This window comes from Agelaius phoeniceus, chromosome 16 (assembly GCF_051311805.1).
Source record: "Agelaius phoeniceus isolate bAgePho1 chromosome 16, bAgePho1.hap1, whole genome shotgun sequence".
NCBI classification, from domain to species: domain Eukaryota; kingdom Metazoa; phylum Chordata; class Aves; order Passeriformes; family Icteridae; genus Agelaius; species Agelaius phoeniceus.
The window spans coordinates 13,426,560-13,440,041 of NC_135280.1; the positions used below are offsets into that span (position 1 = coordinate 13,426,560).

General features: G+C 47.6%; 1 protein-coding gene across 4 annotated transcripts in view; it reads left to right on the forward strand.

The window, feature by feature from the left end:
• GSG1L (GSG1 like) overlaps positions 1 to 13,482 on the forward strand; it is a 57,782-nt gene that overhangs the window by 26,990 nt on the left and 17,310 nt on the right. For all 4 annotated transcript variants that reach the window (XM_077186780.1, XM_054643560.2, XM_077186779.1 and 1 more), the window contains exons 3-4: positions 6,737 to 6,889; positions 10,935 to 11,046. In XM_077186780.1, the coding sequence (XP_077042895.1) occupies positions 6,737 to 6,889; positions 10,935 to 11,046 (265 nt within the window). The remainder of the gene's footprint in view (positions 1 to 6,736; positions 6,890 to 10,934; positions 11,047 to 13,482) is intronic.

Sequence of the window (13,482 nt, forward strand, 5' to 3'; positions counted from 1 at the left end):
GGCAGACGTGTGACACTGAGTTATGAGGAGCTCCAAAGCTCACCCAGAGCTCTCTGGCTGCCTGCAGCATTGTCCAGCCTGGTCACTGGCTCAGGGACAGCATGGCAGAGTGTGACAGCTCAGCTGAGGCTGCTTTGGGCAGCCCCTGACCCCAGGAGGGCAGCTCTGCTCTGGGAAGGGCTGGGATGCAGCAGCCACAGATCCACTGGGAGCACAGGCTGAGGCAGTGGGAGTTCCTAAGGAGGATGAATTCCCACTGAGGCATTCTGAATGTGAGCCTGCCCCAATTAGGAAGCCAATTTTCTGTCTGAAAGGGCCCTCAGAAATCAATACAGATTCCAGACCATTTCTTCTTGGGCACTGCTCAGGAAGGCTGGCCTTTCAGCAGGCAGTGTCACACAGGCAATACATTCATTTATGGGCTTCTTTATGCTGGATAATTTCCAAGCCACTCTCCAAAATGCATGACAGACATTTCCAGGCACACAATCCCTGCCTTTCTGGGTAAAGCATGGTTAACATGACTCAGCAACATCCTTCAGGAATAGCAATATGACTTTCCCTGAAGAAATCCTTTAAGAGCAAACAGCTCATGTTTATGGATTCAAAATGCTTTGAACTCTCCCAGCAATTCCTGTGTTGGCCACCTCTTCAGTGTTTCCCTGAGAACATGCACCAACACTGGATCTTTGACAGTCATTTGCATGGCCTGGCCAGCCTGAAGGAGCATCCAGAAGAAGATTTCATTATTTCATCTGGAGATAGGACCTCAAAATCTGCCATCAGATCCTGTTGGCATAGTGAGCTGGCACCAAAACCCAACTTTTCTGATTTGACAAGTATGCATCAAACTCCATGGCTGCATGTGACTGTAGGTGGTAGGAGGTATAGATTTGATTTAAACTCTCCAGAACTGGTTTGTTGGCCTCATTAATCTCAAAAACTCATCAGGAATTGAAATTATGGAACTCTGGCACTCCAGAAACAGCAGGAAATGTTTCTTTGTCAACCTGCACCTAATCCCATTCAGATGTCATCCAAGTTCTTGGTGTTTCAATCCAAACTGCTAACAAGCCTGAGCATGGTTTTAATAATGCAACATGAGAATCATCTTGGGATTTTGTGGGGAAGGAGCACAGAACGTGTCAGGCTTGACATGGCTCAGCTCAACCAGAGCTCTCTCATGGAGAAGATGGAGTGAACTGTTCCTGGTTTTGTCTGGAAATGGCAATGGATTTGAGCAAGGAATGAACTTTGGACATCAAGCAGTCAAACTCAGCTCAAACCTCCTGGAAGTCATTAACAGTGCTGTTCTTTGGGTTCCTTCATCAGGAACTCACTGAATGCCTCGAGTTCTTCTGAGCAGAATTCCCATGGCTTTTATCAGAATCCCTGTTCTACAGGAAGCTCAGCCCTGGAGCTCCCTCACTCCATGGTGAGAGGTGTCCACTCCTTCCTCAATGGCCAGAGCTGACCTGAAATGGTTTCAGGTTCTGGGAAGAACTTTGTGAGACTCACTGCAGGCTGAGGTGAAGATTCTTTCTCTCACCATCAGAAGAAATGTTGCATTTGTTTCATCCCTTCAGGACTGTCTGCAATATCCCTTTTCTAACATCTCAGTGCAGGCAGATGCACTCAAGTTGATCAGCACCTTGCAGAGATGCACCCAGACCTGTGGATCTTCTTTCAAAACGCTGCTGCTCTGTGCTGCCAGACAGAGAGGCAAGGGACTGATCCTGCCAGATGGCTCATGGAGTGCCTGAGTGCCTAAAACCCCAGGGATCTTATGGGTAACAGTTCCCCTCCCAGCCATAATGAAGAGTTTGTTCACTTCACTGGAGAGTGCTGGGAAATTAGTTTCCTTGTAACAATGCTGCTGCAGGGCCTGAGCCCTTGAGGAGGTGACACTGGTGCTTCCCACCACGAGCTCCATGGACCAGACAGTCTCACACACTGCTTAGGAAATAACAAAGCTCAGAGACACAAAGTTCTTTCATGTCCCAGCTACTGCACTGATCTTCTTCCTGCCATGAGATCAGATGATATGAATGTGATATGATTCCTTCTGATGCAGGAGCCCTATGATATAGGTTGATTTATGTGAAATCTTTTGGTGAGTCCCAGATTTTCAACCTCAAACTCTGGGTGAGAAGCTGAGCCCAGCTCCTGCACTTTCAGGGATTTTGCTTCACAGGGAGGTTGTCCTGAAGCTGGTGACCCCATTTTCCTCCAGGAAAAGCCTCACAATCTGTGAGCAATCAGAGCAATCCCACCTGGGACATACAGCCTATCTGTGGGTGGGAGCAAAGGTCCAAAGTGTCCCCCAGTGCCCAGAAGTGGCTCTGTCATTGTCAGCAGCACTGCTGAGGGGTGACACACTGGCTGGGGGAGAAGCACCAGGGACAAAAATGACAGGAGAGGGTGTGTTAGGACAGTGTGTCATCCAGATCACAGTGCCCACCCTCCTGCAGCTTGTCAGACACCAGGATGGGCACAGACACAGGACACCAGGATGGGCCCAGACACAGGACAAGAAGTTGATGTTCCCCAGAGAGTGACAGGACAGCGAGACAGGTCCCTGCCAGCTCCTGGCCAGCACAGAAGGGAACATGCAAACCCAGCACGATTTTCTCACCTAAAAAAAGCCCAGCAGGCATGAGGAGGACTTGACAGCTGTCATCCTCTGCATTATTCCAGGGAATCCTGGAAAGATGGGCTGAACACATGGTGCCCTGGTGCTTGCAAGCTGGGTGGGCTGCTCACACATCCCCACCCTCGTGTGTGTGGGAGTGCCACTGAAACCTCTCCGGGTTTGCTTTTGCTTTAAAGTCCAAGAATCTCCTTTCCTGGGAGGTCTCACATTGGAATGTCCTTGCTACAGAGGCACATCCCAGCTGAGCTCCTCCCCAGCCCCCTCTCTGCACAGGCAGAGTGGGTTTGTTGGACAAACATGCATAAACAGGATGGAGACCAAAATATGAGAGGAGTCTGGTGATTGATGAGAGTGCAGATCCTCAGGTACAGGCCATCCAGGTGGAACTCTCTGAGTGAACCAAGTCCTGATTCTTCTGAAGGAGAGATTTTTCATAGAAGCTGAGTTAGGCCAGACAGATCCCTGGGGCAGAGGACACAGGCTGGAGGGGAGTAAGCAGACAGAAAAGATGACAGCAGAGAAGATTGGAAAAGAGAAAAATACCCTGGAGATCTTCTTCCCTGTCACCTGGAATGACTGAGGTCCCCTCAAGAGAAGGAGCTCTCTGCTTTGCAGGAAGGAGGCTGTAAGAGGTTGTGAGTGGAAGTGGTGCCAAGTGACTGCCTCATGAATCTCATGTTGAGAGAGGAGCAGTGGGAGATCACTTCACCATCAGCACAGAACAGAAAGACTCTGTCTCCTGAATTAATAACCTGAAGCAACTGTTCTGCTTCAGGTAGCCACAGGAAAATCCAAAATTCATACACAGGATGGATTTTCTGGGTGTTATTATTTCAGATGAAATTCAAAATCAGAGAAGCAGGACAGGACATAGAACTATGCAAACACTGCATGTGGGACTTGCCTTTCCCCACATTAGATGCACTAAACAAAGGCTCAGAGCAAGTATTCAGTAACACCATGGAATATGACAAGAGAGTTCCTTGGTAGATATGAACAGGGCCCCAAAAAAGCAGTAATTGAATATGCCTCCCACAGCAAACTCACCCAGCCTTTGTGTCTCATCAGAAAAAGGATTTACAGGAGAGCAAAACTCACGTCTGATTGAGCTTTTCATCATTTCCTTGAAAGGTTATCCTGCTGGCAAAGCCACTCTTATCCCAGCCCTTTGGAAGGGAAGGCAAAGCACTCCCTGAGACACCAGCCACACAGCCAGGTGTTCCTCCCTGCTGCTCCTTTCTCCTTCCTTAGGAGAATAAAGGACACCAGCTGGCCCCAGGCCCTCCAGGCTCAGCTCCCAGAGCCCTCCTGTCCCTCTGAGAGTGTCCCCTTGCAATGGACACACAAACCCAGGTGCTCCCACAGGGACGTGCACGTCCCCAAACCCCTGCTCCTTCCAAAATCACTGCACTGGTGCCTGCAGCACCAGCTTCAGGCCCTGGGCCAGAGGCGGGCAGCAGGTAGGGTGTGCATATATGGAGCTGAGTACATCACCTGAACCCCCAGAGCCATCAACCAAACCCCTAAAACCATCAACCAAACCCCCAAAACCATCAACAAAACCCCCAAAACCATCAATCAAACCCCTAAAACCATCAACCAAACCCCCCAAACCATCAACGAAACCCCCAAAACCATCAGCCAAACCCCCAGACCCCTCCTGCAGGGCTGCACTCCAGCTCCTTGTTCCCCCCTCTGTAGGTACCTCCAGGATTACCCTGGCCCAGGAGCAGAACCCAGCATTTGTCCTTGTTAGGTGTCATCTGGTTGGTGACACACTCAAATCTACCAAGATCTCTCTCTAAGGACTTTCCATTCTCAAGGGACTCAGGGTCTCCTCCTGATTTAGGATCACCAGAAGCAAAATTCCTTAAGAGTGTCCAGGTCATTGATAAAAACATCCAAGAGAATTGGGCCTACACCTGAGCACAGCAGCCTCACATCACCCATGGACTGCAGCTCTTTGAGCCCAGGGAAGCAGAGCTGGAGCCACACCTCAGTGGTGAGCTGCAGACAGTGTTTCAGCACTGCCCTGGTGTGCACAGAGCACCAGGGGGGTTCACAAGGCTTGGCTCAGGGCAGTAATCACCTGGGCAGGTGTGTTGTACATTAATATTTCATGTGTGGGCTGAATGAATTACAGCTCATTAGTTAGGGCTCTCTGCTGCCTCAGTCTGTGGGTCAGGTTTGCATCAGCTAATTCTTCCAAACCCAAATCATTCCATCATTTTCTCATCATGGACATTGCTGGTTTGAGAAAATGAGGCAAAATCCCTCCTAAACCCTGCTGTTTCTGCTCTCTCTCACTTGCATTCCTTTTTGGAAGAGTTGCCTGATACCAAATTGACTAAGAGGAGTGAGATAAGCAGCTGTTTGCTGTTGATAGATGCAATATTGCACACACAGCCACTGTGAGCAATTAAAAGCTTTATTTATTGCTATCTCTGTAGTGTGGTTTAAGAACTCAGAAGGTCAGCTACAGTGGCAACAACGAATAGCACATATTAATTAGATGTAATTAGAAAGATGAATTCCCAGACAAAATATGAGCTGGGATCAGCCTGGCCACCAAGAGGCCACTCAAATATTTGATAAAAGTGAGACTGCATATCTGGTTTGATAAGCTGGACTGTGGGCTTTATCACACATGTGCTCTGGCAGTGAGGAGAGAAAGTATTAATATAAGTGAAGCCTGTAGCAGTCTCTATGGTTACAGCTAACATTTTCTAATATAAGCCATTGTCTGCAGATGCTTAACTTTCCATGTTTCAACTGCTTAGGCTGAAATTTTCCATCACTGCTCATTGTTTCCAGGTGAATTCTCTAGCAATCAGGTTAGCAAATGTACTGGAGAATTCGAGCAGATTCTCATGCTGAAACAGCAATTGGAAATTGGGCAGGGACTCAATCTTATCATCTGTTCCCATCGTCTCCAATTTACCCCATGGCTTGGTGACTTTCAAAGACTCAGCAGATCCTGCTGGAGGTTTTGTGCTGCTGGAATTCCCAGAGGTGGCATCTCCTGGTGGTGCAGGAGTCCCTGCTGGGCACTCCCAGAGCCCCTGCCCTGAGTCCTGCCGAGCTCCAGCAGGGCCCTGACCCTCAGGGCTGCACCCAGGGGCTGAGGAAATTCCAGCCAAGCATTTTTGCATCTGCAGCTCCTCAGCTGAGCATGCTTTAAACATCTGTGCCCACCCTGCTGTAATTGTGGCAGTTTCTGGGCCAGTCCTGTGGCACAAACCCTGTGAGAACCCCCCATGTGAGACCAGCCATCCTGCAGGGCTGTTTCTAACAACAGCCCCCAGCACTAGGCTGTGGCAAGAATTTTAAGACATGGACTGAATTTACTTTCTTTGTGGAAAAGAGGCATCCAAGGCTGTCCAGCTCCCAGCAGCACACAGGCAATCAGGTACCCTGTGCCATCACCTCCCTGCATGTGGATTGTGCTCATCTAAACTGTGGAACAGGTGGGGAAATTAATTCTGTGAGCTGTGCCTGGGCTCAGAGGAGCCAAGAGGTTCTCACACGTCCCCACAGAGGTTCTGTAGCCAAGCTGAACAAGAACAAGCAACAGCTTGTTCTTTCTGCAGTGTCTTTACCACCCTGCCACTCTTCACATCTTCATTCACTGCTTTTTCTGGTTTTTCTCAGTTTGGGCCATGGTTTGCTGAGTTTAAACTCTGGGAATCACAGAATCATTAAGGCTGGAAAAGACCACCAAGATTACCAAGGTCAACCTTTTACCAAATGCCCTCATGCCCCCAAAGCACATTGGGAAATGCCACCTTTAGATGTTTTCTGAACACTTCCAGGGATGGTGGCTCTGCCACTCCCCTGGCCAGACTGTACTTAATGACTTTTTCAGTAAATAATCTTTTCCCAATATACAGTGGAAGTGATAAACATAAAAAAGAAAAAAAAAACTAATTACAATTGGTTACCTCAAAAACCAACCAACTTTTAAAAAAAAATTCCTAATTCCAGTTACTCCTAGACACTCCTGATTTCCTAATTAATTTTTGCCAACTTTAACCTCTTGCAAGTACTCCCCAAGTGCTGACAGTTGCTGCTCTTTGCCCCCAGGTGTGCTGTGGCTCTCAGTGGTGTCCGAGGTGTTGTACATCATGCTGTTGGTCGTCGGGTTCAGCCTCATGTGCCTCGAGCTCTTTCATTCAAGCAGTGTCATAGATGGGCTCAAGTTAAATGCCTTTGCTGCTGTCTTCACTGTGCTTTCAGGTATGAACCTCCCCTTCCCCTTTTTACCACCACAAAGCAAAATTTCACAACTTTGGGAGAATAAAAAACCAGAGGCTCCACGACTCTCTTACCCCGTTTAGCCATCGCAATTTTTCACTGTAATTTTTTGTTTCTTTGGCACAAAGACTGCATGATAAATTCTCCTCTTGCCAGGGAGAAGTGAATATCCTCATTCCTGATTTCACAGCAGCAATGCAGTAATTATCCTTCCCCAGCCTGCACAGCCATTACCACAGCTCCAGCCTCAGCTCCATTTGCAGCATCATCACACTCATTTTCCAGAGGAAAATTAAGAACATGTAAAGCTGAAAAGTCTTTTTTCTCTGTTAATCCTGAAAGTAGGTGAAGGCTGGAAAACCAAAGGAAGGAGCTCATCTTGTTAATTAACAAAATTGAGAATGAAAAGGGTTCTAATAATGGCACTGAGGAGCAGCCCCAGGAGTGGGCTGGGACATGTGCATCTCTCAGAACAGCTCTTTTGGGCTGGTTTAGTGCTCAGTCTGTACTTGGGGCCCCTCACCATATGAACTTGAGGAACTGACTTCTCTAAAATAACTCCAGCCATGTGGTTAAGCGCCCCTTGACTTCTGTGAAGCCTTTTTCTGGCTAAAACCCCCACTTTCCAGGATTTATACAAGCAGCAAGAGTGCCCATGTGAGCACTCCTGCATGGACCTCTCTAGCAGAAAGAATTTCTGCAATAGAAGTGCATTTTATCCTGCTGCATTTCAGGCTGGAAGACATTACAACAGGCAGAGTACATTCTGGGAAGGACCCTGTATCTTCAGGGACAGCTGCAAATGGTGAAACAATAACTGAAAGGCAAGGTCAGAAGTAGAGTTGAGTGACAAAAACATTTGATAAGAACTGCCAAAGCATATTTTTCAGCTTTGGATATAATTTGAAACTTAAAAACAAAAAATCAGTTCCATTTTCAAAATCAAACTATGTGGATTTCTTCAGCATTCAATCAATTACTTCCATGCTGTTCCTCTCTCCCTTCAGCATTAACTGCAGTTTTAAAGTTTTGTAGGAATGATGAAGTTTTCGTTCCTACACAACTTTCTATTTTTATTTTGGCCTTCCCTCTTTCTAAGTACATTGCCAAGATAGTCCAAATATAAACTTCAAAATTTTACAGGGAAAAATGATAGAGGAATTGAAACAAGGATAAAACCCCAAACCCCAGTACACTGCTAGTTGTTATTTTCAATGGCAGGAATATTAGAGGAAAGAAGAAAACTATATTTATTTAAGCTTAGCATATTTATAATGACATAGCTTAATAGAAATTAGGTAATGAAGAGGACTTTCCATTGGAGCATAACACTCCTCATTAAATTCATGCTTGAGTTCCCTCATAAAAGTGCAATGAGATCTCCACATTCTCATAGCTCAACATCTAAAGTTTAGGAAAAAATATCCCAACAGTGTGGTCACTTATTGTTGTTTCTATGAGCCACTAAAAATACCCCACAACATCACAATTTTGGCATCCCTCTTAACCTTACACAAACCAAAAAACTTACATATGTTTCTCACATAGTATTTATAATAAAACATTTTCATTAATGTGATATATTCCACAAATAGCGTTTCTAGTAAAAAACATGGGAAAATGCTTTAAAATACATTGCCTTTTCCAAATTTCCTTCATCTCCAGCTTTCCAAACTCCTTAATTTCTCCCTTTACTGACACCTCCAAGCAGCTCTGGTCCAGGATCTCCAGCCAGCTAGGAATGATCAGTGTTTCTGCACTGCCCACCACTCCACATCACCAGGATTTTCCACCTGCAAACCCCTCTTGCCCTGGAGCCTGGATGGCCATGGGCATTGTGCCCTCCCTGCCCAGCCTCAAGCAACCAGCTGGAGGAAAAGATGATCCTGGGCATGGAGCTTTTGTTGGTTTGTGGTACAGGCAGCTCATTTCAGCTCATTAAATGTACAGCAAAAAGGACCAGAGGGTTTCCCCACGGAGAACTTGGCAAGGCACAGCTAAAATAGACCAAACCAAAAGTGAATGAAGCAGCACAACAAAATATTTGCATTATTCTGCTTTAGTTTGAATGTGGCATAACAGCACCAATAGCCCTGCCAGGTGCAGATCCAGCCCCATCCCGCCCTGGCATTAGTGAGATAAAACAAAGAATATTTCCAGTGTTTGCTGGTGACCTCCTCCTCACCTGGATCAGTGAGTGTCACCTCAGCCTCCCACACAGCCCCAGGGCTGAGGGTGGCTCGAACCCTGAGCAAGGTTTGCGTGACAGAGCCCAGCAGCTCAGCCCTGCTGAGGCTCGTCCTGCCTGTGTCAAACCTCCTGCTGCCTCTCAGTGACTGTGACAGCTCCCAGGGCAGGCTGTAATATTTTATTAGGGTTGAAAAATTACTGACAGGACGTGTAGAAACAGCAAACTCCAGACTTAAGATCAAGGCACAACTGTCAGCTGAAAAAAAAAATCCACTGATTTTAAAAGTTCAGCAAGCTGCAGGTGCATTCTGGAAATTAGATACAAGCAGGAAAAAAGCAAGGTGTGCAGCACTTTGCTGTGCTCCCATTAGGCCACCCACCCTGCCCAAATCTCATTTCTCCTGGAGTGAATTGCTCTTTCCACCTCCTATCTTTGCAGTGTGTCACTCCAACACGAGGCAGCTGAGCAAATCACCCCTGTAAGCTCCCTGGAACACAACTCTTCCCCCAGCCTCTGCACTTGTTTGTATCAAAGCTGACATTTGTCTTCTGAAGGTCCTGCTCAACATGCCCACAACACAAACATTCCCCTGCTTCCCTCCCCCAGAACTGCCCTGAATCATCCACAGGTCTGGGAAGAGTAATGGAGTGGTTTAGGTACTGCCAGTTAGAAGGAAAGAAGAGCCCAAAGTTGGGTGTGGATGGGGGAGGGAAATCAGGATCTTCCATGTATGGGAAGGACAACCATGGAAAAAATTAATGGTCAGAGGGAACAGTGAATGAATGGTCAAAGTGTCAGACACAGACCTCACTGCACCCACCATGGCAGAATATTGGTATTTCTGAGTGCCTTGAGCTGCCACTGCAGCACAAGAGGCTTTTGCACATCTGTGGGTCCAAGAACTATTTGGGATAGAGTGGTCCAGCCCCACCTCCTTAGCCTGAGCCCACACTTTCCCGAGCCCGTTGGGGATCATCACCCTGCACCGCCCAGAGGCCATGGCAGGAACATCCCAAATTACTGTAGCTAGAAAATCCACCAAGCCTCAGAGCTGCTCCTGACCACCACTGCTTGAAAAGTGGGGTTTGGTTTTCCTGAAAGGAATGTTTAAATAAAAGTTCAGGTGGTTTTTTTCTGTTTAAACTGCAGGACCACAGTGGCCAGCTAAAGGCAGAGCCACTCAGGCCACCCTGAGATTTACTGCAGCCTTGTTCTTTAACTTCACAGGGACTGCAAGTCTGATCCTCACCCAGCTGCAGTTCCCTCAGTGAGTTCTAACAGTGTCACAAAAGCATCACCAGCCCTGCCCCACCAAAAGTATCCCAGTGGGGTCCTGTCCCCACACATCATCAGGAGAACCGAGCTCACTTCACTTCCTGGCGCAGCTTCCAAGCGTTTTATGAGTGTTGAAATTCATCAATCTTAGCAACTGCTGGGACAGAGTTGTGTGGCATGAGCACTCTGAGCCTTCACTGCCTGCAGGAGCCTCCCTCCTCCTCCTCTCACCTGTCTGTGACGGGCTGGGAGATCTCTGTGGGTGGCACACCCCTGGTTTGCAGCAGCTGGGTTGGTGGGGATGCTCCTTGTGCAACATTTTCTTCAACGATTCTTCAACTCCTCTCTTAATTGAGCATTCAGAATGATGTAAAATAATGAGCTCTCAGTCACATCTTTCCTCTGCCCATGCAGCTCCCTCCTCCACAGTAGAACAGGAGGCATAAACGTACAACAAAGACTTTTTTGGAGCTCTCAAAGCACTTCCAGCAGTAGCTCCCTCAAGAATGACTAAAAAAACACGTTGGCACAAAAATTCCTGTTCTGATCCCTGCTTCCCAGGTCTCTTGGGGATGGTGGCCCACATGATGTACACTCAAGTTTTCCAAGTGACAGTCAGCCTTGGGCCAGAGGACTGGCGACCACACTCCTGGGACTATGGATGGTCCTTCTGGTAAGTGTCACCCCACGTTCATCTCTTCCTCTCTGGAGCTGTTCCATCACCTGTTGGGGTGCTGCACACATCACCTCCAACTAACAGGAACATCCCTGTGGATTTCCAGCTGCCAAACCTGCAGGAGCAGGAGCCCCCAGGGCCAGGCAGGTTTGGAGGTGTGGGGACAGTTCTGTGCAGCAGCAGCTGTGCTATCAGCAGGTACAGAGCATTTGTAAATAAACAGCACCCACAATTACCAACACAGATTGAGCACTCTCATTAAAGTTCAATTTAGGAACATAATTGCCATGGCATTTCTGAGACTTTGAGCTTTTTTATTTTTTTTCCACCCCTTGTTTTTAATTAATGTCTCAGTTGAACCTTAGGGTGCAGATTTGAACACAACTGCAGAGGAAGGTGCAGTGCTCCTGGCACGATGAGACTTCCCTGTGGATCATGGGGAGAAGGCTTGGGAAAATGGACTTGGCTTTTTTTTTTCTTTTTACTTTTCCCATTTATCTTCTAAAATCACATAAAACTAATTTGGCCAAGACACAGCAACTGTGTTATATTGCTTGCACGTTTATAAGAAGCTTACCAAGAGCAGGAGGCTGTGGAGAATAAAAATACCTGCAAACAACATCCCCAATCCTCCAGAGGCATCAGCCTCTTTGGATGGATAGGGAAAATACTTTCTTCTTGTAATTTCTAAATATAGCACATTATTTTCTTTCCATCTCAAAACAAAGACAACAATCTTTACTAACACCAACAAGTGAATACTTCTTATGCACAGCACAGCAGGGAATTATTAGTCTTTCATTCTCACCTCTTTCCACTGTGTTCCAAAGGAGGAGTTCTACCATTTTAGCAACATGTTACAAAATACAAATCACATTATATTTAAAATCCAGCTTATTTGGTGTCTCAATAATGAATATTTATTGCATGTGATAATGGAATTATAAATACATTGCATTCACATATTTATAATATTTATATTAATATTTATAACAACTCTGTCACAATAATTGTATAATTTTCAATAGATTTAAATAATAAGGCATATTTGTCTTCAGTAATCTATTTTGCAATTTACTGCAATACTCAGACTTCAAAATGTTGTTAAATGTCTTGCATGATAAGCACTCATTAGATTATTCTCCTTCATCTTGTGCAAGCCAAGAGCCCCCATGGCTCAGAGTGGGCACCAGGGTCCCTCAGGGCATCCCGAGCTCTCCCTGAGCCCACTCATCCCACCCACACTCCCTGCTGGGACCTGTGTCCCACAGAGCTGGTGTTCCATGGCAGATGGGGCTGGGAGTTGGTGTCCCATGGGAGATGGGGCTGGGAGTTGGTGTCCCATGGGAGATGGGGCTGGGAGATGGTGTCCCATTGAGATGGGGCTGGTATCCCATAGAGATGGAGCTGGGAGCTGTGTCCCACAGAGATGGAGCTGGTATCCCATGGGAGATGGGGCTGGGAGCTGTGTCCCACAGAGCTGGTGTTCCATGGCAGATGGGGCTGGGAGCTGTGTCCCACAGAGATGGAGCTGTGTCCCATGGGAGATGGGGCTGGGAACCAATGTCCCATGGGAGATGAGGCTGGGCGCTGTATCCCACAGAGATGGAGCTGTGTCCCATGGGAGATGGGGTGGGAGATGGTGTCCCATTGAGATGGGGCTGGTATCCCATAGAGATGGGGATGGGAGCTGTGTCCCCAGAGAAGGAGCTGGTATCCCATGGGAGATGGGGCTGGGAGCTGTATCCCATAGAGATGGAGCTGTGTCCCATGGGAGATGGGGCTGGGAACCAATGTCCCATGGGAGATGAGGCTGGGCGCTGTATCCCATAGAGATGGAGCTGTGTCCCATGGGAGATGGTGTTGGGAGCTGGTATCCCATTGAGATTGGGAGATAGTGTCCCATGGCAGATGAAGCTGGTGTTCCATGGCAGATGGGTTTGGGAGCTGGTATCCTATGGGAGATGGAGCTGGAAGTGGGTGTCCCATAGATATGGAGCTGGTGTCCCATGAGATATGGGTTTAAGAGATGTGTCCCATGGCAGATAGAGCTGGGAGCTGTGTCCCATAGGAGATGGGTTTAGGAGCTGGTATTCCATGGGAGATGGGTTTGGGAGCTGTGTCCCATGGGAGATGGAGCTGGTGTCCCACCAGAGATGGGTTTGGGAGCTGTGTCCCATGAGAGATGGGTTTAGGAGATGTGTCCCATGGCAGATAGAGCTGGGAGCTGAGTTCCATGGGGGATGGGTTTGGGAGCTGGGTCCCATAGGAGATGGGTTTAGGAGCTGGTATTCCATGGGAGATGGGTTTGGGAGCTGTGTCCCATGGCAGATGGAGCTGGGAGCTGTGTCCCATGGGGGATGGAGTCCAGACCCCAGCCCTGTCCCAGAGCAGCCTCTCCCTCAGCTCTCCCTGGGCAGCCACAGCCAGGGA